Below are 23206 nucleotides of genomic sequence, written 5' to 3'. Positions count from 1 at the left end.
CAGGATTGTTGAATGGGGGAGGACAGAGGGCCCATGAGCAGAAAAAATTGCAGAAACTCATGAGATGACTTGATCCATAGAGAGGTATGGGGACAGCAGCTGATGACGTCAAAAACTATGTCCCAAGCAGCTGCTCTCACCAGGCTCCTGCTCCTTGGGAGTTGTTGCCTGCACATGCAAGGGACAGGACCAAAGCAAGGAGGTTCCTCAATCAATAAGAACTGCTGCAGCTAGGACTCAATCTGGTCCCTCTCTCCTGCTGCCCCTTATTTAGTTTCTGCAGATGCCCTGGGTGCCAAATGGATCTTTTACTGCTTTCCTTGACTGACCTTCCCCCGCTTCACCTTCTTGACCTTTATTTACCTTACTTGTGCCTGGCCCCTTGCTGTCCTGAATCTGGCTTTGGGGTGCACTCTGACCTGGCTACCCTCTCTGGTTCTGACTCTTTGTCATTCTATAATAAACTTTAAGAACTTCCTGGCTTTTAAACCCTGCTTGTGTTTCCTTAATCCCTGTTTCTCATCCTCTGCCCAGCTTCCAAAAGAATACTCTTATCTGAAGACAGAGTGGCAGAAGAGGGAGTATGGTGGGGGAGGCTCAAAGAAAAAGAACAGGATATGGTCCTGGAGGCTCAATCTCCACAGGAAGAATCACTCTGAGGACTGCCCTCCCCGCCAGCTCTTCACCAAGCCAAATGTGGTAAAGGATAAATCAATGGAAGTTAAAACTCCCCCTAACAGGGAGGGAAAAGATCTGGCAGGGCCAGCCAAGATGAATATCTCTGGGGGGAAAGATTTGCCAAATATCCAATTTAAAGAAGTTGGAGGCTCTGAGAAAATTCAAACAAAACTTTTCTCCTTTCAAAAATCCTCTTTACAGACCAGGAGAGAAAACAAATCATGTTTAAGAGTAGTTGTTATATATAGATTACGGCTACCCCAAAATTGTTGACTGCACTTTCTTGGGAAGCTCATAAATATTTGGCGGGTCCTATAAAAGTAAGAACTAAGGATACAGTAACTGGCTCAGAATTTATCCTGTGCAGCTCACCCAGAGACCAGCAAGACTAGGGGCGTGTCATTGCTGGATTCCTAATGGCTGGCGACAGATACAACCTGTGACAATTTATACCGAATTTTGTGTGTCATGTGTGTAAAAAGGGGCACCTCCCCACCCTAAGGCAATCTTTATAGGACCAGCACTTTCTCAGAGGTGAGATATGCAGATGAGGACCTTCTCCTAAGCACATTCTCAAGGAGACCCCACAGACTTTCAAAATGACTTAAGGATTGAAGAAACCTCAGCAATCCTCCATCTCAGCACCATTACTCTACAGTGAAAAAACTCAGGCCCAGAGAAGTGCAGTGGCCTGCCCAAGATCACAGAGCTGAGAGCAGGACACAGGGCTCCCAACTCCAGACTGGGGACGTGCCCCTTTGTACCACATTGCAGCCATGGATGTGCCACGAGCCAGCCAGCAGATTTGAGAAGGTCTCTACTGGCATCCAAAGCAGAGCAGACTTCCATTGATCATATTTTTGGGGAGTCCTCCCCCTCCAAAAAAGACAATCATACACAAATTTCTTTCCAAGGGCTGAGCAGTGCCTGGAAAGTCCAGACCCAACTACAGCACACACATGACATGTAAGACAAGGGGTGACCAAAAGTCAAACCACCCTGAAGGAGAGGATGAAAAACAGAGGGTTAAAAGTCCTGACACTTGAAGAGATAAATTGTCTCCTTTGTTCTTAGCCTTCACAAAGGCTGTCCAAGAATTTGCAAGGCTCAAGCTATTTAAGCTAATGTATGGGGAGATTAAACTGAATCCAAGAGCCCAGAAATGGAAAAGTCCCAGACAACAAAGCCTCAGGAGTGCACATGCTGGGGGTCCTGGAAGGAATGAATAAAGTCTGTACCTGGATGCAGAGCCATTTAAATGTATAAGAATTGAAAAGTCTTAACATGGCACCACCTCCTCCCCATGCAGTGCTTGACAGACTCCTAAAGGGATTGCATTTCTGCTCTACTTTAAAGAGATTTAGGATTGGATTTGATAGTGCCACCTCTGTCATAGGGGTTCTATAGGCCTAGGGCCTCTGGAAAACCTAAGGTAGCACCTGATCGCACATTTCAGCCGTGGGTCTGTCAGAGAGGACTTCATCTGGGGAGCTAGCTGCCTTGGTCTTTCTCACAGGGAAAGCTAAAATCTAAGGGGAAAATCACAAACATGCTCATTTAACACCTAGCATAATGCTGTATGGAATAATGGGGGGAGGGGAGGGCTGAAAAAAAGTCTCAGAGAATTACCTCTATGCCTAACAAATCAAATAAATACTTCAAAACAAACGAGGTAGAACAGATTGAATGGCTGTCAGAGCTTAGAAACTGGGCCAGGATAGAGAGAAGAAATTAGATGACCTCCTTTTGGATTCAAGAGACATGGGTGGCATCAGGAACAGAGAGAGGAAACATTCTGGCTAACAACAGTCAGCAGACTCCTGTGAACCCTGCACCCCTCCAGCAGTCCACTTATCCTGGCTTAAAAGAGAGACATTACCATCAGATTCTATGAGAATTGCAGAGAATTAAATTATATAACAAAGTGTGCCCTCTCCTAGAAGTGATGCATTTTGGAATGTGTTGGGAATTGTTAAATATCATTTGTTATCAATTTATATAAAAGTTTTTAGCCAGTGGAATCCAAATCTGCCCCCAAAAGTAATTGTTACACCAGATAATGTGGAAGTTTTGCATTTTACCCTTCAGGATGAGGAATTCACCAACCTTCTTAAAGTTCCAAAGGTCCTGAAGGCTGAATGAGCTAAAATATTTGCCATAGCCCCACTAATTAAAGAGCTATATTCAACTAGACTATAGACGATAAGCTCCTAGAGAAACTTTGGTTGTAACTACTAATAATCAGAACCCACAAAGTTGAACTTAAAGTTAAATAATACTAATCAGGACTTTCAGAATTCCAGGTTATAGGAAAAGAATACATAAGCATTCTCAGGAAGACTCTATAAAACATTTCACAAAGCTCCTACTGCCAAGATACAAATTAGTTCATCAGTAGACAGTATAGCCTAGACCACCATGCTGTACACAGGTCAGCTGACCAATGGTTCCAGCTGTGGAAAACATAGTCTGGAAGTTCCTGGTCTGGTTTCTGGAGTCAGGCACAATGCAGTAAGGCTAGCTGCCTGGGCATCACGAAGCTAGGGGCTACCTGCTAGGGAAAGGCCTGAGAGGTCCATTCTGAGAGTCCACCAAAGCCTGCAGGGAGGCTTCAGGACAGGCTGAAAGGAAAACAGCCCCAGAGCTTTCTGAAGATTTCACAGCAGTGAGGTGGAGAAGGATAGTCAGCATGTTCTCCATTTGCTTCCAGAGGCTTCCGCAACCTTTTAAATAAAGCAGTAACAGGAAGATGAGGCATAGAAGTAAAAGTGGTACCACAGCCGATGATGAAGACCCAAGCCTTATACACAGCCATCTCTATCCAGCCTCAAGTGTTCCTGTTACCTAGGAACAGTCACAAAGCATGCTGGGAAGAGTAGCTAAAGTATCCAGGTGCAAGCTCTGAGGGTTATCTAGGCCAATTCTTGACCCAAGCCTGACTTTACTCATCTATCTGAGCTTGCATTTGGCTAGTGGCCTGGGGATTTCCCTGTTTTCTACATGGCAGACATTCTCCCTGAAAAGGGAAAAAATTAATTTGACATAAGCAATCAATCCCACTGGAATGTTTGTGCACACCGAGCCAAGCAGAAATGGATCCTAAAGGGAGCACTTCTGGGAGGTGATGGGAATTTTAATGCTGAAAAATGATACTGTGTCAAGAACCCAGTATGATAGAAGAAGCACGCACATCTGCATCTAAAGCATAAGCAACATTGCACACATATATGCACACACACAGACATGCAGACTTGCCATCCTCATGGGAAAAGATGTTTGGGTATATAATTGTCCGGCCTTCAGTCACTCTGTTTATGTTTTATATTTAAACTGTTTAAAGAGGTTGAAGAATAGAGTAGTGCTAAACCCCTTTACAGTAGAAAGCTAAAGTAGCTTGTGAAATGTTCCTGATTCCAATGTGATTCTTATGGTGCCAAGCTTGGTAAAAGCACAACTTTACCCCCAACCCAAGTCAAAAACCTGAAGATTACTTCAGACGTCACCAGTCCTTCAATCCCCACAATCAACTAGATGTGAAACCCTATAGACGTCATGGCCATCTCATTTCTTATATCAACTCTTTCAGTAGTTTCCTAACTAGAATTCTTATTTCCAATTTTGCCCCTTTCAACGCTACACTGTCCTTCCTAAATTATAATTTTAATTCCATCACTTCAATTCTTTATAACTCCCCACTACTTGCAGGATAAAATCCAAATCCTAGAATATGAAAATCTGAGATCTCACATTCATCTCCAGTCTCTCTCACCCTATAACCTCTAATTCGCCGTGATCTTCCACAACTCTCTGCCTTTGCCCACCCTTCTCTTTCTACCAGGATTGCCCCTTCCTACCTATCACTCTGGATAATGAACTCATCTTCCAAAAGTCATTCAACCATCTCCTACCCTATGACTACCACCACATTTGCCAAAATAGGCTTCACTACACCCTCGTTTATGCCTCTGCATTCCACTAGTGTAGTTATATCATATACCTGGAATGCTTTAACGTACTGTAGTTTTTTTAAAAAATCTAATGTTTCCCTCTATCAAAATGTGAGTTCTCTGAAGGTCTAAAAAATGTGAGGGAAAGGAGTTGGAGTTTTGAGTAGAAGGAAACATGAAGACAGCCAAGATAGCTGCCTAATTACCCAGTGTCTCCTTTGGAGATGATGTGGCGGGCTGGGTTTGCACATGCCCTATGAAATGAAGATTTTGGATTGCTCTATCTGACTCAAAAGAAGAAACATTCAAGGACATGAGCTGGCAGGAAGATCAATAAGTTAGTCCTCTCTGTGCCTTGGGAGAGCTGGCACAGCAGCTCTGATGGAGCCCTGAGGAAGGCACTATCTAGGGTGTTCAGGCACATCCCTAATTACATACTTGGGATCCAAAGGAACAGGCAAGCAAGTATAGTCTTTTCAACACAGGCCCAGAAATCCAAGAAACTTGGCCCTTCTTTCAAAATATTCTAACAGTCAAAACAGTGTGAAGCCACTGCTGACCATCAGGATGATTCTCCTCAAGGGAATCAGAGCCTGTCTTCACCAAGCAAGGATGCAGGGTCACCTACAAGCTCTGGCATCAGGGGGTCTGACCAAGCAATCTCAAGCTACAGAGACAAAAGGCCTCAGAATGATGGAAAGTCTTCACAGCCCACTTACCACGTGGTTTCTGTCCCTGCTGGCTTTACCCTTGTCCAGTTAGCTCAGAATGTTATAGGTGGAAGATGCATTCAAGACCACCTAGCTCAACTCTCTCTTTGGTCTCAGAGAGATAAAAGGAGTCAACCAAGTTCATCAATAACAACGCTGTTCTCCCTACACCCAGCCCACTGCCCTTCCACTTGAACCCAGTCATCTGGCACCATCATTTACCTGCACCATCATTTACCTACTTCTTTATTCTTGCTCTGTACTTTCCTGACCTGTCTGGTTTGCGAGTCTCCCAGTTTCCACCACCTTCACAGGGAACAGTGTTCCTGTTTTCCCTGGTCTAACTAGAAACACTGCACATAGCTACTAGGGCTATTTGAGCCCCAGAGCCCTGGAGTGAAACAGTGTGTAAAACACAGAAGTTTTTCTGTGTAAGAGAGGTGAAAGAATTTTGGTTAAAAACAACAGCAAACAGACAACTCCACCACAGAAGAAGCAGAGCAACTGCCCTAAGCTGGACTTCATTTCTCTATTTACTTATTATTGATTTAAATTGATCTTGTTTACCATGTTCTTTTTATAGAAATGTTCATGAAAACCTAGACTGGTGTTAAAGGAATTAGCTTTATTTGGAAAAAGCAAAACTCACTGGAACTGGTCATTTTAGGAGGCTAAGGAGACTTGGAAAGCAGATCTTAGCAAGGTAAGGGGGAAACCAGGCTCATTAAAGGCCCCTAACTCAAGCGTTAGTCATATTTACCAGACCAAAATGCAACCTCTCTGAAAGCAGGATTCAGTAGTTCAGCTCTATGTGTAATTCATCACCACCCCATGGCCCTCCTAAGACTGAGCTCCTTAACGAGAGACTGTGCCATACTCCCCCCTGTACACAGTGATGGGCTGTAAGAAGTGCTCACTGATGCTTACTGGAAGAATCAACAATGCCACGCTTGCGTGTTTACACACACATAAAAATACATGTACATAGATGGAATCCCAATGAAGGCAAACTTAGAAGCCCCGTTTCTAAACCTTTTGCGCCCCAAATTCCTGTTTTAACTAGAGTAATACTTTTAAAAACATAATGCACCTTTCTCTTCTGCATGTCCTTACACATATTTAATCTCTCATCTATTTGCCTTGGAGACATTTAGGATAGTTATAGTAGCAGGCAAAGAGAAAGTGTCAATGTTCAGCTGCTGACATTCAAGATAGGATTTTTTTAGTATGCACTTGAATTCTCAAGCTCCCATTAACACATCAAGATCCAGGCTGGGTGAACTTGACCACTGAGATCACTTTAAGCCAGAAGCAGAGAGTACTCAGTATGCGACAAAAGGGAGATTCTTGCCGTGAGTGAAGGAGGGGAAGCCCTGTCCTTCAAACATCAGGGGAACATGGGAAAATTTTCAGTCTAGGAGATCAGATACCAGGGTCTCAGGCTCCTCCTATACACCAACCTCAAGGCCCAGCCAGGGTTTGGGGAATAGGGAAGGGCAGCTTTAAAATATAATATCCCCATAGATGTGAAGGCACCTGAGAACCCTATGGCCACTCCTGAGGAGGCTGGGGGCCTCTAGGAGAATGCCTACCATCCAATCATGTCCCACCATCCAGTGTAGGGGTGAGGAAATGAAAACAGCACTAGCCAAAGTGGGTATCTAGTGGGGTGGGCCACATACATAGTTTCTTCCTTCTCACAACTGGTACTAAGTGAGCTGATGTTAGTACTCAGAGATGCTCAGAGTCAGTGACCAGTCAATGGCCTAGGGTCAGGACTAAGAGGCTGCAATGTGTAGGAACTCTAACTCCATAGGCAAATAGTCAGGGCATGAATATTAGAACTAGGTATCAGCACACTACCTCCAAAAAGCAAGACAGGTCTAGCTACACCTTTGCAAACACCAGTATAAGAATCAGACCAGCCCCCAGGAAGCAAAGATCAGGGGAATCCAACCATCATACCATGGCTCTAAGCACCCTTAGCCCTTCACCCCACCACTATCACCACAAGTTCACGTGTGACCTCTATGCAGACCCTGTTCTGAAGAGAAGTGGGAGAAAGGAGAAAATCTGAGTGACTAAGAAATTTACCTGAAAGAAATTGTCATCCAAAATGACTGATTCAGAAAAAACAAACAACCTTATATACTATAAACTAGCCAAGTTAGGGTGAGGATTTATGAGAAAAATTAGCTCCACATTAGTAAATTTTATTTTTTTTATTTTTAAATATATCTTTATTGATTTCAGAGAAAGGAAAGGAATATATCTTTATTGATTTCAGAGAGAGGGGGAGAGAGAGAGACAAACATCAATGATGAGAGAGTCATTGATCGGCTGCCCCCTGCACACCCCCAACTGGGGACCAGGCCCTCAACCCGGGCATGTGCCCCGACCAGGAATCGAACCCTGATTGCCTGGATCCTAGGTCGATACTCAACCACTGAGCCATGCCCGGCCGGGCCACATTAGTAAATTTTAAAAGCGACATTTTCTTTGCATGTCTGGGTAGTAAGAAGTAAGTGGGCAACTGAGCTACACTGTCACCCCTCAGAGAGAAATCCTCAACCATCCTGGGCAGTCAGAAGAGCCACTCTTCCACTCTCATACACACATCTCTTTTCTAAAAGCAAATGGAACTTATCATGAAACATTTAACTCCATCCCTAGTGCTGCCAATTTCCTACCAGACATGAAAAAATGTGCAGTCCTCAAACACAGTTTGGGCTGTCACTCCCCTCTGAGTCCCCTAGCTCAGCTTTCAACCACACTCAAAACCAAGAGAGACCCCAGAGAAAGGCAGCGACAAAAGCTCTTTTCATTTAGTCAGCAATTGTTCACTAAAGCATTTTCCTTCTATTATCTCACTTTATCTCATACTATTCCTATGAGGTATGACAGGGCAAGTATGTTTACCTCTTTCTTCAGATGAGGAAAGAGAGGTCCCATCTGTAAAAGCAGACATGTTAACTGGCTCGGCCAAGTCACAGGGCTAATTAGTGGTGGGTAGAATTGGAAACCAAGGTCTCCTGAATCACATCCTTGGATTCTTCTAGCCAAATACAGACTATGGCTTTTGCACACACAACCTAAAGCACTTCCATACCTGTGGTATTGGAATTAACTTTCACTCAAGCCCACAGAACACATGTGGCTTTTTTTGGCTAATTGTGACTGCAAATCTGGCTTCTTAGGTCACTTAAAGACACACAGCAAAAGAAGCCAAGAATGGCCTCTACCATTTATTTAAGCATCACTAACAAAAGCATCCTTAAACATTACACAAAAAGTTATCCTCCAACAGGAACTGGAACTAGCTGTTCTCCCTCTCTCCTGAGGATAAAAGCAGAGGAAACATCCTGAACCTACAGTGTCCTACATCACCTTTGAAAAGGATCAAATAATAGGTGACCCTTCTTGCTACTCTTTGGACTAAATAATGTTCCAGGACAAACACTAGTCCACAGAAAAACTGCGTTATAAATATCCATCATTAGGAGAATGGTTAAATAAAATATGGCACATCCACACAACAGAAGGTAACACAACTCAAATCAAATGAGGTAGAGCTATATGTACTGACATGGAAAAATGTCCATGATTATAAAGTGATAAAAACAAGTTGCAGAAAAACAGGTATAGCATGATTTCTTTTATTAAATAAGAAAGAAAACCATACATTTGTATAAACATGTACATGCAACAGGTACATATATCTGGTGACTTTATCTTAACATCAGGAAGGAGGGAGAAAGAGCATTCACTTTGGACCACAATCCTGCACTTGTGTTTTGTGTAAATATTTTGTACAACAATAAGTGTCAGTGCCTTTACCCCTCCTCTGTCTTCCTACCTTATTCCCATATAACGGTTACTTGGCTTATGAATGTCTTACTTTGCTCAATAGAAATGTGTCTACTAGTGTGTCATACATTTAAATTAATTGGGAAAAGTGGCTTCATTTTGGAAAAAGTCAACACCCCCTCCTCCAATTTGTCTTTCAACTTAACTCAAAGGTCAAAATACAAACCATGGATCAAGGGAAAGTGTACACATAGAAAATAAGACCAGAAGGAAATATCTCAAATAAGCAAACAGGGGTTCTCTCTGGGTGATGGGGTCACAGTGGCTTTTCTATCCTTTACATTTGATCATATTTTCCAAATGCTCTACAGTGTGCCAGCATTAATTTTATAATTCAAAAAACTTTAGGATAAAAATATGAATGTTCTATGAAAGTATACTGAAAATTGAATCTCTCTAAATGAAACCTTGTTTACCACTTACTTAAATTAAATTATCTGTTAGTTTATAGACAACAAATACATATTAAATAAATCAATGAATGAAACTCCCTTTCTGATTGATCTCCAATTAGCCAATTTCTCCCTCTCCCAATGCAACAAAGCCATAAACTCTTCAGAGACAAGAACCATTTGTTACCCATCTTTAGCAGCCCCCGTAATATCTGACATAATACTAGGCACATGGCAGACACTCACTCAATATTAATTAGTTGGTCCATTTGTATGTTTGAACCTTCCTGTATGAGTTTTTCTGAAAGAAGATTACATCTTTACTTTTACAGTGCCTATGAAATATATGAATTTGTAAGGAAATTATAAAAGGGTCCCTTCTAATTAATCGAGAATCAACAAGAGTTGTGCACTATATTTGACAGTCAATATTCATTTCAAAGGTCTTTTTGTTTAAGGTAGAATTGCCTGTCCACAAAAAATGATTCATTTCCTTAGCACAATGTTTCATTATAAAACTCCCAAATGGCCAACACACCAATAAGTAGCTCTTTTAAAAAATCAAGCCAACAAATACTAATCAAGCAAGTATCTTCAAGGCACTGATCTGGGTGTCAAGAGGAATGCAAACAAGTTCAAACCAAAGGTGTGTACAGCCTACTTGGGGAAACCAACATGACCATTTTCCAAGGTAGGGCCTTCAAAAGGACTTCAAGCCAACAATGTTCAGTCAAATTTTAGGAAGAGGCTGGTGTCCAAACGAATCTAATGCACACCTCATCTCCACCCTGGACATCTTGGCCAAGTCACCACCTAAGAACTCAAGAGCCCACTGTTTTCACCTCCATCTCAGAGCCTCCAAAGCTGAGCAAGATGGAGAAGACTGCACACCTGGCCCAATCTGAACTCAACCAGAGAGATCATTCTGTTATGTATTTCTCCCTCATTCTCCACAGAATGGATCCAGTCTGTTTCCTCTCTTTTCAGGTTCTTAGCATCCCTCAGTCTATCATATGACCTTGGCTCCTATTCACAGAGAAGACTAAAGTCAGTTTAATAAAAGCTCTAGCATCTGACCTGAACACTACCTGATATTTTCCCATAGCCACAGAGGGAAAAAATGTCCCTCCATCCCAGAGATAACCTCTTTGCCTAGGAATCCCATCCTTTTCTGACTTTTGAGGAAGCTAGAGCTCACCCTGTTGTCTGGCCAATATACATACCACCTTCTAACACCTTTAGTCTCCACCACTGTCTCTTCTAATGACTTTCTCACACATTGAAAGATTTCTCTCTCTCTCTGAAATATAAAGAACAAAAAATTTCACTGGACCTTTTTAAAAATTATTATTGAAATATAATTTGCACACATAAAATTGCACATTAAGTCTACAGCTCACTGACACTTCGCAAACAGAACACACTTATGGTCAAGAAACAGGACATGGCCAGTACTCTCAAAATGTGCTTTCAATCACCATTTTATTTTTCTCCTTATTTTTATTACCAAGCTTTTTGAACAGTGGTCTGTCTTCAATTTCACCACCTCCTCATCTATTTCAGCCTAAGCAACCCCTCTTGAGTGAATTCTCCCCCCACCCATCCAGATGAGATGGTTGATCCTTCCTCCATATCTTCAATGTATAAAGCATGCCGATCCTCTTATGGCACTTACTATGCTACATTGCAGTTACTTACTTATGTGTCAGGTAATCCCACTAGACTGTTACCCTCTATGTAGAAAATATTATTTTTAATTTGTTTGTGTACACCCAGTGCCTGGCACTTACTAGGTGCACAGCTTGTATTTGACACTTGAATGAATGAGTGCAGGAATAAATAAAGAGACCCACTCACTGAAATCTAGTACTCTGCTGAACTTGATCGGTTCTTTTTCCAGTTCTTATCAAAAGTAATAATGATATTTAGCTGTCAAAACTCAGCAGTTGGGATCATAAAGAATGACTAGGAAGTTGTACTGTTCCAATGTTTGGTTAAGCATTCTCTTTACATCCAAGTATCTGAGCCTGTTATGTGCCAGTGCACTGGGGTACAGAGGAGAGACTTAGTATCTCACAACTACCCTCTAAATTAAAGCTGTGACATCACTCCCAATGACATTCTGTCCTTCCACGGCCACACACCAACATGGAGTCCTGCCAATCTTTTCCCCAACTGCTCCTGAAGCTACTCCTCCCTCTCCCCACAGCCTCCTTTCTAGGACAGTAAAAAGTCAGAGACAGGAATCCCCCAGGAGCCCCAGACCCCGCCTCCTAGCCCCCTTTTGTCATATCCAATTAACCATCTGCCAGTCTCCGGGGTCTCCTTCAAGGCCTACAGTCCAGCTGCCAACTCAATACTGTTTCCCCACCCCCACCACCCATAGATGCCCATTGTTCCTGGGTTACAGGGTAAAAGTATAAAAGGCAGGGATTTTAGCCACATTCCCAGTCTCTGCCTGCCATGCCCTGGAATAACTATAACTGCAAGTTTAAAATCATACCTCTACCTATCTGTATGCTGTGACAGACAGAAGGAAGGGAGGGAGAGGGGAGGGGAGGGGAGGGGAGGGGAGGGGAGGGGAGGGGAGGGGAGGGGAGGGGAGGGGAGGGGAGGGGAGGGGAGGGGAGAAGCAAGCTATTGAAGCATCATAGTTTTCATGATTTGGAAAACAGGTTCATCTAACTAGTAATATAATCATATTACTAGTAATAAAATCCCATTTCAATTACTTTTTACAATTTGAATATAACTATAACAATATACAGTATATCTACAAACATCCAGAAATCCTGAGAGGTAAGAATTTTTTTTTTTACCCATTTTACAGATGAGGAAATTGAAGGCCAGAGAGGCAGTAACTTGCACAAGGTCACACAGCTAGTAAGTTTCTGTTCTGTTTTAAGACTCTATGATTCTGGAACTGAGCACCTAAGGCAACTCCCACACCCTTCTACTCTAAGCCCAGTCCTCCCAGCCCACCTTTTGGTAACAGCAGCCTACTCCCCACCCCTCTAGAGGGCTGTGTCATGTCCCTGAGAAGCCTTTGATGAAATGGGGATTTTCACTTAGAGACAGTTCTTGGGTTTGGCCCCTAAAAGGATAGTTGAGAGGCCAGTCAGAGGGAGTGCTTTGGGGCCAACAGAATGGGAGTGCTCACTGGTATCTTCCCTCTTGTGTGAGGGGTTCCTCTTCATGAAGAATGACAGACAAGAGGCCCTTCCCCGATCACTATGCTTCCTCTTTCTTCTAGGACTTCTGGAGGCATTAAGGAAACTCCGGAAATCCAAGAGCAGTCCCATCCCTGGGAGATACAGTACCTGATAGCCAGGCATGGACCATTTCCCCGGAGGCTGCCCCCAACACCTTCTTGCGTGAGTTCCCTCCCTTTCTCCTCTCCCCACTTCTCCACCGCACTACCCTGCCATCGGGGCTCACACTCTGTTAGAGGTAATTCTGCAGACCTAACTATATAGTCTGGAGCAGATTCTACCTCAGCCTGCAAAAGGAAACCACCATTTCTAAAAGGATTGCTAATTCAGAATCTCCTAGACTTCTTTCCATCTTTTCTGTCCAAGGGCCTCTGCAGGCCACACGCCAACTCAGCTCACCTATTTCACAGCTGCCCTCAGCTTACACCACCCTCCTCAAGCATGGCACCCCTAGCCCCTGAATCTCCAAGCCAGCTGATGCTGTCTCTACTGGGACTGTTGATCAGGCACATTGTGCCCTCAGCTGAGGTCCTTGCCAGACAGCTCTTTTACTAAGATCTGCCTTCCCCTAGTCTCCTCTTCTAGCCCAATGCTTACCCAGCAGCTGATATTGAAATGCATCCTTCCAGGCTCATCCAGGACTTTCCTCCATCAATTCCTCCTCTCCTTCCTAAATATTCATTCTTTTCCTAATGCCTGCCTTCTCCCTCCTCCCCTAGGTATTCACATATCTTCCCCACCTAAAAAAAGCCTTCCCTCAACTCTGCTACCCATCTCCAACTACCTTACTATTTTTAACCTTCCCTTCACAGCCAAACCTTTCCAAAGAGTCATCTATATGCACTCCCACCACTTCCTCCAAATCCACTCACTCCTCATTCCCCTTGCAATTTGGATTCCACCTCCCATACATAATTTCAAAGGTTACCAATCTCCCAACTTCCAGAACCAAGGAGATCTGCCCAGGCCCCGTCTCCCTCAACCTCTCTGCACCTTTAGGCCCTGTTGATGACCTGGTTTTCTCCAAGCACTGCTCTCTCCTGGTTCTCCTCCAGCTCTGTCCTTGGCCCTCTGCCCTTAAGTCTATATATGCCTTTCATTTATTATCTCATCTATTCTGATAACACCAGCCACAACTTCTTACGGATATTTCCCAAATCTACTTTTCCAGCTCTGGCCTCTCTCCAAAGCTCCAGACTCTCTCCGTTATCCGCCTACGGAATCAACACCTCCCTTAGCTATTTCACTGACACCTGAAATGTAACATGTCCCAAAGTAAATTCCCAAATCTTCTCTCTCCTCCTGCCTCCCCACAGCTGCTGGTCCTCTTCCTAACTCCTTATTTTCATTTAGGGCATCCACATCCTCCCAGTCACCTAGACTCTAAGCTTTGGGGTAATCTTTGATTCCTGCCTTTTCCTTGAGATTTCTACATCCAAATTGCCAAGTCCTATAAACTCTACCTCCACGAGGTCCCTCATATCCATCATCTCCTCTCCATTTATACTGTGGCACTTCAAGTTCAGACCCTCCTTATCTACCACAGTGGTCTCCCAATCCGGCCCTGACCAGCAGCACCTCCCCCATTCTAATCAATAGGACTGCCAGATTTATCTACCTGATCATGTCATCATCCCATTCAGAAACTTTTAGTGTCTCCCAAAAGCAAACTGCAGAAAAGACCAAACTCCTTGGCCTGTGACTCAAAGCCCTTTATAATCTAGGAACCCAGTAAATGTTTCATAAAAGCAGCAGTCAGTCAACCTGGTCCCCACGCCTTTCTGAACATTATCTCCCTTTGGTCCTCCACCTGCATTGTGAGTCACATACACTGGACCTCTTACTGCCCAGGTACGCCATGGATGTTCGCACCTCCTCCTAATGCCGGTCAAACCTGCAAACACAATACTTTCCATCTTGCCCATCCAAATCCTACCCATCCTTCAAGTCTCGACTCGAGAAGTAACCGCTTCCTTGAGAACACAGCTCATCTACCACTTTTCACTCCTACTTGTGTATCCCTCATGTCCATGTTTTTTAGCTAATGTCCAGCTCCCTTCTAATAATGCCATGGAACAGAAGGGGAGGAGACAAAGCTAATTCTCCAAAAGTTTCTCCTTTACTTCTCTGAATTAATTCCTCTGTCCTACCAGCTGATTCTTTCTATTCTCTCACTCCTCAGAAGACATGATTTCAAGCAGCTCTATTGATCCAACAGTCCCGTGGCTGTCAATCATTTACTAGTTATTTTGCTGCCAGTCATTCACACACAAAGCAGTGGAGGAGGAGTCTGAACTGCATGCAGACAGAGAAGGTGCAGGAAGGGACTGATTCACTGCACCCACCTGAGGCTTGGCAGAAGAAAGAACTCCATTCTTGCTTGGTGCCTCCAGATGGCATGGGGCCATGTGCCAGAGCCTGGGGGCTGGCATTTTTATGCTTTTGCAGAGGAGAATAGGAGTGCCCCGAAAACTAAACTGAAAAGGATTGCTCTCTTCCTGGGCTGGAAAGGTTCCATGAAAGTCAGATTAAATAAGATAATACTTCAGAAGAGGCACTTAGAGTAATAGAATGTTCAATTTGGATAGAACTATACAATTTATAAGACCTTTCACATAAACTATCTTATTTGAGTCTCTCAATAGCCATACTGAGGGCGGGGGTATTATCCTCATCTTATAGGGATGTTAAAGTCACCTGCCCAAGTCATTCAGATAAGTAGAGAGCAAAGGGGAGTGTTTGCCTCCTGCTCTCTTGCCTAACCTTCTGAGCCTCTTACACAAGCTTCTTTTCTCTCCTGTTCCTACCCCTTAAATCCAAGTGCTCCCTGACAGGGTACATTTATATCCATTTCCCTTCCTGCTCTATATTTTTTTTCTTGTAATGGCTTTATACACTCCCATAGCACAGTACATGGCTGCAGTAGGCACTCAATAAATATTTGTCAAACAAATTGTTAAATGACTGAATGAAAGAGCTGAGACCCAAATCCTAGCCTTCTGAGTCCACAGACTCTCTGCACTGCATCAGGCTGCCTCTCTGGCATGGCACCCTCTTCCACCCCATGTCAAAAGCCCTGCCCAGCACCCTTTCCTGAGATCCCCCAGCCTCTGTGCCACCATTCACTTAATAATTAAAACAGCAGGAACAAGGATGGCTAAGATTTTATGTGCTCCTACTATGTGTTGGAAGCCGCTAGATGCTTTTTACACATTGCTTTCCTTGTTAATTCTCTCAACCTGTAAAACAAGTATTATTAGTGCAGTTTTGCAGAAGACAGGATGAGAGAGATTAAATAATTTACCCGGGATTCTACCCCTAGTTAGTCTATCTTATACAACAAAGCCCATGATCTCTGGTACACCAGGGTTTTTCAGCCTCAGTACTATTAACATTTTGGGGCTGGATAATTCTTTATCGTCCTGTGCATGATAAGATGATTAGCAATAACCTAGACCTCTACCCACTAGATGCCAGTAGCAACCCCCCTTCCTGAACTGTGGCATCTAGACATTGACAATGGTTCCCTGGGGGATAAAACTGCCCCCAGTTGAGAACCACTGGACTATACCCTACTGACTATCTCCAAAAGTAAACTGCCAACTTCCAGAACCAGAAAGAACTTTGAAAAGTAAAAATGTTCATTCTCCAACATCTAAAAAGGACCTGTAGTTCACCTGTTCTAGTGTTTTATTGATATTCACAGCCAGTAGATTTTTCTTACTTCTAACTAATTTATTTCTGTAGCTTCAGTTTATTCCAACACCTCCTTAATCCCACAAAAGATGACCAAATACTATTAGACAGAATGTGCCAATAATAGAGTTACTGATGGTTGGTAGCACAATGAAGAGGCAAAGCCTCCCACATCTTATGGAGATGTGCCTGGATGTCATTGATATGTTCTAAAATACATTAATATAGAAATAGCCGATATAAATACAGTATTAGAAATATTAACAGCCTTCCCTCTCCAGAACAACAAAGTCTTCTCACTCCTGCACAGAAGTTTCTGGGAAAAGGTGTAACCAAAAGCCCAATTCATGATGAGTAGAAGTGGAATAGAATCAAGAAGGAATAATAAACACTGAATTACGCATCATGTTTACATTCTGGAGCATCCAGCACAACATCAAAAGGAGATGTTTTCTGTTGCTGCAAAAGAGAGCTCAGGAGGTAAGAGACCCCTCCCCTTTAGGTGCCTGACAATGGTGATATTTACTCGAAGAACTGCACACAAACACAGGTTGATATTACCAAATATCCCTTCTGTATGATCTGAGCATGACGATGTCCAGTTCCTCTGTCTAGGTAGAATGGGGCTATCATCCACGAGAAAAGTTTAAAGAATCATACAGTGAATACCAACATACCACCACCTAGATTCAACAACTGCTTATGTATTGCAATGTTTGCTTTATCTATACTGGGGGAGGTGATTTTTTTTTTAAATAAATCACAACCTTTTTAAAAGATCCTTTTCCTTACCTCAAAAGAACAAATAATTTCAATGGTAAAGATCAACCCTACATGTATGAAAGGGAAAAAAACAATATAATACCAATGATGAAGTGAAAAAATGAGTATAGATGAGTGAGTGTTTCAGGAATTTGGAGGAGAGTGTTGGTCTTGTGAGTTGTGAAAGCTCCCAGGAGAAGGTGGGGCTCAAGTCTTGAAGAATGAGTTGGATTTAGAGAGTAGGGGTGCCAGGGAGGTTGATTCAAGGAAAACATGAGTCAAGATGCCCCTAGATAGTGAAAAGAGCAGTCAGGCTGGAGCTAAGCCGTGAAGTAAGAACTTGACTCTGAAGGCACTAAGGAGTCACTGCAGGTCCAGAGACCAAGTAGAGATGTTATAAAACTGGAGCAATCTACTTATGAAGTGCAATCTGCCTGCAGATGCCAAATTGGAGAGGAGGTGAGAGAGCAGACTCCAAGGGACAAGAATGAAGGCTACTTACTAAAGGAGTCTGTGAGCGGCATGATGGGTCCTGGCCTAGGACAGAAGCCCTGGGGATGAACAACAAGGGTTAACTATGAAAGATAATTCAACAGGGCTAGTTCAAGGAGAGATTCCTCACAGACAATAAATACCAAGGTTTTACATATCATGACTGAGAGAGGGAAGATGCCACTTGCAGAATTAAAGAAGGCAAGAGCAGGAGCTAGTTTGGGGAGTTGGAAAGACACACACAGTTGAGTCTGAGGCTGGATAAAGTCTGAGTAACATCAAACACTCCAGTTGAAAATGTCTGGACTCACAGGACAAAGCTCAACAGAAAGACAGAAGTGAAAGATATTTCCACATCATTCTGTTCTCATTTATCTTATGTTTTTCCTTGGAATCTTAAAGAGGTTTCTCCTTTGTCACCAAAGCTAAGTTATTATATTTGTTAAATAACCTACTCTTATTTCACCTCTTCAGGTATCTAACTCAACAATCAATCTCACATCTTCAGTTTTTCCTGTCCACAGGCTTGCTCCCTTCCACCTCCAAACCTGTTCTGACTCTGACAAAAAAACAACACTGCTTTTTTTGATACTAACATCCCTTATGACCAGCACACAACGTCTTTTTCCTTTCACTGATAAACTCTGCAAGTAACTGCTTCCTACCCACCACCCCAAGTCCCTATTCTGAATTCCTCTTTTAATACAGCACTGCCAAGAGCTCCCAGTGGCCTTCTTTTTCTCACATCCAGTGACACTTACCCAGCGCTCCTCCTGCTCAACCTGTCTGCAGCGTGTCAGCACATCAGAACCCATGCTGACTTTCTGGGGTCCCCAGGATCAAGTCTCCTTTGCTGACACTTCCTAAATAAGGGTTTCTCCCCCAATTTCTAACTTTAGCCCTTCCTCACTTTTGTCCACCCCCTCCAAGAGCCAATGCATCACAAAGCTTCAGCTGCATCCCTTGATGCAGAAAGCTTCCAAGTCTGCGTTGCCAACTCTAACCTCCCTGTCTATGCTCCTGTCTTGAGGTCCACATTTCCCACAAAACAACTCCACCTGGATGCTGCTCAATCACCTCCAATTATCCACATTTGAAGCTAACATCAGGACCTGCAAAATGAGCTCCTGTCTTCAACCAACTACGTCAGTGGGGACACTTGTCAGTCCTCTACACTATCAACCAAGCTACTTCTGTTTCCTCAGGGGCTTAATTTTCTTTTCCCCCTATAACTAGTTTGTCAACAAATCCCCACATTTTCACCTTTAAAAATGTCTCAGTGTTGTCCCTGACTCCCCATCCTATCTGCCACCAATCCACACCAAGAGGCCCTGGGTCAGGTTTGGATCACTTCTGTGTCTCCCTGGATTCTCTCTCTCTCTTCTCCAGTTCATCAGTCACATTACCTCCAGATTAACCTTTCCAAATACCACGTTCTTCAGGATATGCCCTTGCTCAGTAACATAACTGACCCTACTGACCCTGAATCAAATCCAAGTCTTGGGCTTCCAAGACTCTCCCTACCTAGCCTGGCCCTGCTTACCAATCTTGCTTCCTATTCCTCCCCAAACTACACCTTCCATTCGATCAGCCAGAAATCCTCAATGTCAATGTCCCAACCTCGCTGTGCCTTTGCCCATGCTGCTCTTCCCACTCCCCATCCATATCTCCCCTCAAGGGTGACTCTTGGTTCCACTCCTATCTGTAGTTCTGTAAACTTTTTATCTTATAGTACCATAATGTTTACAATTAATTAATCCCTGAGAAGTAATTGTCAACCTTCTTTTAAAAGTTCTTCCAGGGCAGAGAGCACTTTGAATATTTCATTTGTATTTCACAGCATCCTAGACAGCAGAAGGCATCTAGCAGAAGTTGAAAAGTCCTTGTTGGTTTTCTATTCCAGTTGGTTCCAATACCCAGTTTTGAGTTCCCACATTTCCCTTTCTGTCTCATAACCATGATCAATAAAATTAGTAAGACACACTTTCCTAGGTTTGGAACAGAGAAGATGGTATGGAGCCCACCAATCTGTAAGAATAGTGGGCTGGGGGGCGTCTGTGTGTGTCCACATGCATGCAGGGAAGTAAGATTTAAGAAATATAGCTTAATCAGTTGGTCAAGAGAACTGAAATACCAAAATAGTCAGAAGATGACAAGTAAGGAACCAAAACGACAGAATTATTTGAAACATGCCTAATTAGAGGCACAGTATGCCATGGTTTTGACAAAGCAATTGCCAGTCTGGTCTTTGTGCATGCAAAATTTTCCACCAAAAAGAAGGGGGTAACCCTGGTACTAGGTACTTTGAGAATTTGTTTGAATGTTTTCTCAGCTGTTCAGTTGAATAAATTCATAATGTCCTGATTACCAGGTATAGTGCTATGCTCCACAGAGAGGGGAAGCAGAAGGAAAAAGGTTAAGAAATATGGCCTTTTCCAGGCTTAAGAATCCAGAGAAATAGCCCAGGCTAAAGACTGGAAGGGATAAGATCAGGGAGCAGAGCACAGAGGGCCAGACAGGACCACAGGCAGCCTGCACTCCCTTTTGGAACTTGTTACAGGTCATCAGTCATTTCCAGCCATATGCATTGAGGATTTCACATTTCTCTAATTCTAAGTGCACATCAGACCTAGCCTCCCTTCAACAAGGCTGCCCAAGGAAGAAGAATATCCCTAACAAGAGTCCCACAGGAGTCTGCTATTTACTCTGTGACTTGAGCCCGGGATAGACAATGTAAGCTCCATGTCGTGTTTTGAAAGGCCCTGGGAAAAGTAACACATTGGACCATTATAGGCCATTAACACCATTAACACTGTGTGAATTCATTTGTCAGAAATTAGCAAGCCTCCAGAAACTGAGCTCTGCTCCAAGGGCCTGGGACAGAGAATCGACAGGAACTAATGTTTAGATGGTAGGAAAGGGGAAGGAGGAATAGATGCCGGAAAATGAAAGTGGGGTCTAGAAAGAAAAAGTGGGAAGGCTCCCACTTCAAGAGTTTTCCCCAAGCTAAGAAGAGGCAGGCTTTTGCCCCAGAAGGGAGGCAAAAAGGGTTAGGAAGACCCCCTGGTGAATGTTTCGAGGTATCACTTAGCTCCCAGAAACTTGACCCTAGATGGCAGGCTATAAACTCAGATCAAGTCTGAGATGCTGGCTCCCCACACACACTTTATTTATTTATTTTTAATCCTCACCAGAGGATATTTTTTCCATTGCTTTTCAGAGAGGGGGGGAGAGAGAGAAAAAACATTGATGTGAAAGAGAAACATCTACTTGAGAGAGACACATGGATTGACTGCCTCCCACACTTGCACTCAGGGCAGGGGACCGAGCCTGCAACGGAGGTAGGTGCCCTTGGCAGGAATCAAACCCAAGTCCATGGGCCCGCACACACTTTAGAATCCATGCTTTGGGTCCTAGGCGGGGGAAGAGAGAGACAGTGTATGTGTGTGTGTAGAATCCACCTCTGGGGAAAAGGTAGGAGGGAGAGAAGCAAGGCTGAGCCCTGGGAAGCAAGATAGGGTAACAGGGACTCCTTCTGCTTTCTCCAGTTCCTGACATAAGCTTCTGTACTCCAGCGTTCTCCTTTCCAGACCCACTAGAAAATGAACATATGGGCCAATCAAGTCTTGCCTTCTAAAGCCACAAGTCTCCCTGACAAAACACTCCACCCCCTTCCCTAGAGATGACCTCCAGGGCAAGGCAATGAGGTTAGGAAGCAGATGGATGTGCAGAGAGCCTTCAGAGCTAACCTGATCCCTGACCCCACCAGTTTGTGCCCTCTCATCCAACTTACTGAAGGACATGGCAGAAGCGCAGGGCCCCATAACTTATTGGACTCCTTGGGACAAAGATTCCAGACAAAATGGTTCCAGACATGGGAGACGGGGACCTCTATCCACCGAGCTGGTGGAAGCCACAGGTAAAAGGGAGATGGGGAATCCCCGGCCACCAGAGAAACAGGGCCACAGGTGGTGGGAGATAAGGATGGTGGGTGTCTGTTCTGGGGAAGGGGCTCTGTAGTCGGGGAACAGGAGAAGCTATAGACCTGGGGGATGGGTGGTGGCGAGGCTGCAAACAGCTGGAAAGACAGATCTGGGGGCTTTACAAACCACAGGCAAGCAAAGATTCAGTGGGTGTGTATGAGGGGGACGCTAACTCACACTTCCCGGAATGAGTGATTCTTATGAAAATCTCATCCGTTCCCAGAACTGGAGAAGAGGAGGACAAGGAGGAGGTCCGGGGTGCCCACCGCCCTCCCAACACGGTCTGCCTCTCAAGTCTAAGAGGCTGGCTCCCCACACACGCCCGCTGGACCGTCCTGGGTCCGCCCCGCTCCTGTCAGTCTGCAGCCTGCGTGACTCGGGGTCCCCACGGCCCACCTCAGCATATCAGGGCGCCGGGACCCTGGCCCGAGAAGGGGTGCCAGCCCAGGGCGGCCGGAGCGGGGCTGACAGGCTCTGGGAGGCGAGGGACCGAGGGAGGGGCCGGGACGCGGGTAGCGGGAGCGGCGCGCTGCAAAGTGAGCCAGCCTCGCCCCATCGCCGCGCTCCCGGAGAAGGCGGCCGAGGGAACCGCCTCCCGCTTCCCCGCCACAGACTCCCGCAAGTGGGGTGAACGCCGAGGGGCGCCGCGCTCCCAGCCCCCACCCAGCCCCGAAACGCGACCGGCATTGCCATAACAACAAGAATCTCGGGAACTCCAGCCCGGACGACGAGGGGAGCTGCCCCCCAACACGCACACCCCAGCAACAGCCCTGCTTCCCCAAACTTGTCCGAGACGCCGCGTCCCAGGCAGCGGCCCAGCCCCCGGCCGTCCGCGCCCTGCCCAGCCTACCTGTCCGGAAAAAGGCGTCCACGTCCGAGTCCGCTGCTCCTGCTTCCTCCGCTGCCCCCTCCGGGGGGTTCATGACTGGGGAGGGCGTCCGCAAGCAGCCGCGGGCCGGCGAAGCCTGGGGCCGAGGACGGCTCGGCGCCGGGTGGGCGGAGGGCGCGGGGCGCAGCGGCTGCGGCCGCAGACCCGGCGGACTCCGGGCTTCGAGGGCTGGAGGCTGGGGCGGCGCGGCTGGGGCAGAGGACGCCGAGCCTCCCTCACACGGAGGCGCGCGGCGGGCTGGGGGCGCCTGCCGCCGGCTCCCCCATGGTACCCCTTCCCCGGGGGCGTTGGCCGCCTGCTGTCTGGCCGGGGCCGGGGCCCGGGCCGGGGTCCGGGCTGCCTCGGCGCCCGCTCTCGCTCAGCAGCGGCAGCTGGCTCTCCTCCTCACCCGTCTGCCTGTCTCTATTGTTCAGCCCTGCTCGGCTCTCCTCTTTATTTTTCCTCCTCCCTCCCACCCTCCCAGTCTCTCTACCTCCTCCCTCCCTCGCTCGCTCGCCCGCTCGCAGCCTCCCTCCCTCGCTCGCTCGCTCGCTCTCTGGCTCCCCCTCTGGCTCCCGCCGCCGCCGCCGCCTCCCCAG

The 23206-nt window shown here is 45.4% G+C and overlaps 1 protein-coding gene across 6 annotated transcripts in view; it reads right to left on the bottom strand.

Moving 5' to 3' along the window:
* The window catches only part of KALRN (kalirin RhoGEF kinase), a 573972-nt gene extending 551188 nt beyond the window's left edge, over positions 1–22784 (bottom strand). For 4 of the 6 annotated variants that reach the window (XM_087818187.1, XM_087818188.1, XM_087818189.1 and 1 more), the window contains exon 1: positions 22590–22784. In XM_087818187.1, coding sequence (XP_087674313.1) covers positions 22590–22662 — 73 coding nt within the window. In that variant the 5' untranslated portion in view covers positions 22663–22784. The remainder of the gene's footprint in view (positions 1–22589) is intronic. The other 2 variants (XM_087818192.1, XM_087818191.1) reach the window with 1 other exon arrangement.
* Between the last annotated feature and the right edge of the window lie 422 nt (positions 22785–23206).

This window comes from Miniopterus natalensis, chromosome 6 (assembly GCF_054644295.1).
Source record: "Miniopterus natalensis isolate mMinNat1 chromosome 6, mMinNat1.hap1, whole genome shotgun sequence".
Lineage (NCBI taxonomy): Eukaryota > Metazoa > Chordata > Mammalia > Chiroptera > Miniopteridae > Miniopterus > Miniopterus natalensis.
Note: the sequence above shows the minus strand (reverse complement) of the source record. Positions and strands in the feature narration are given on the sequence as shown.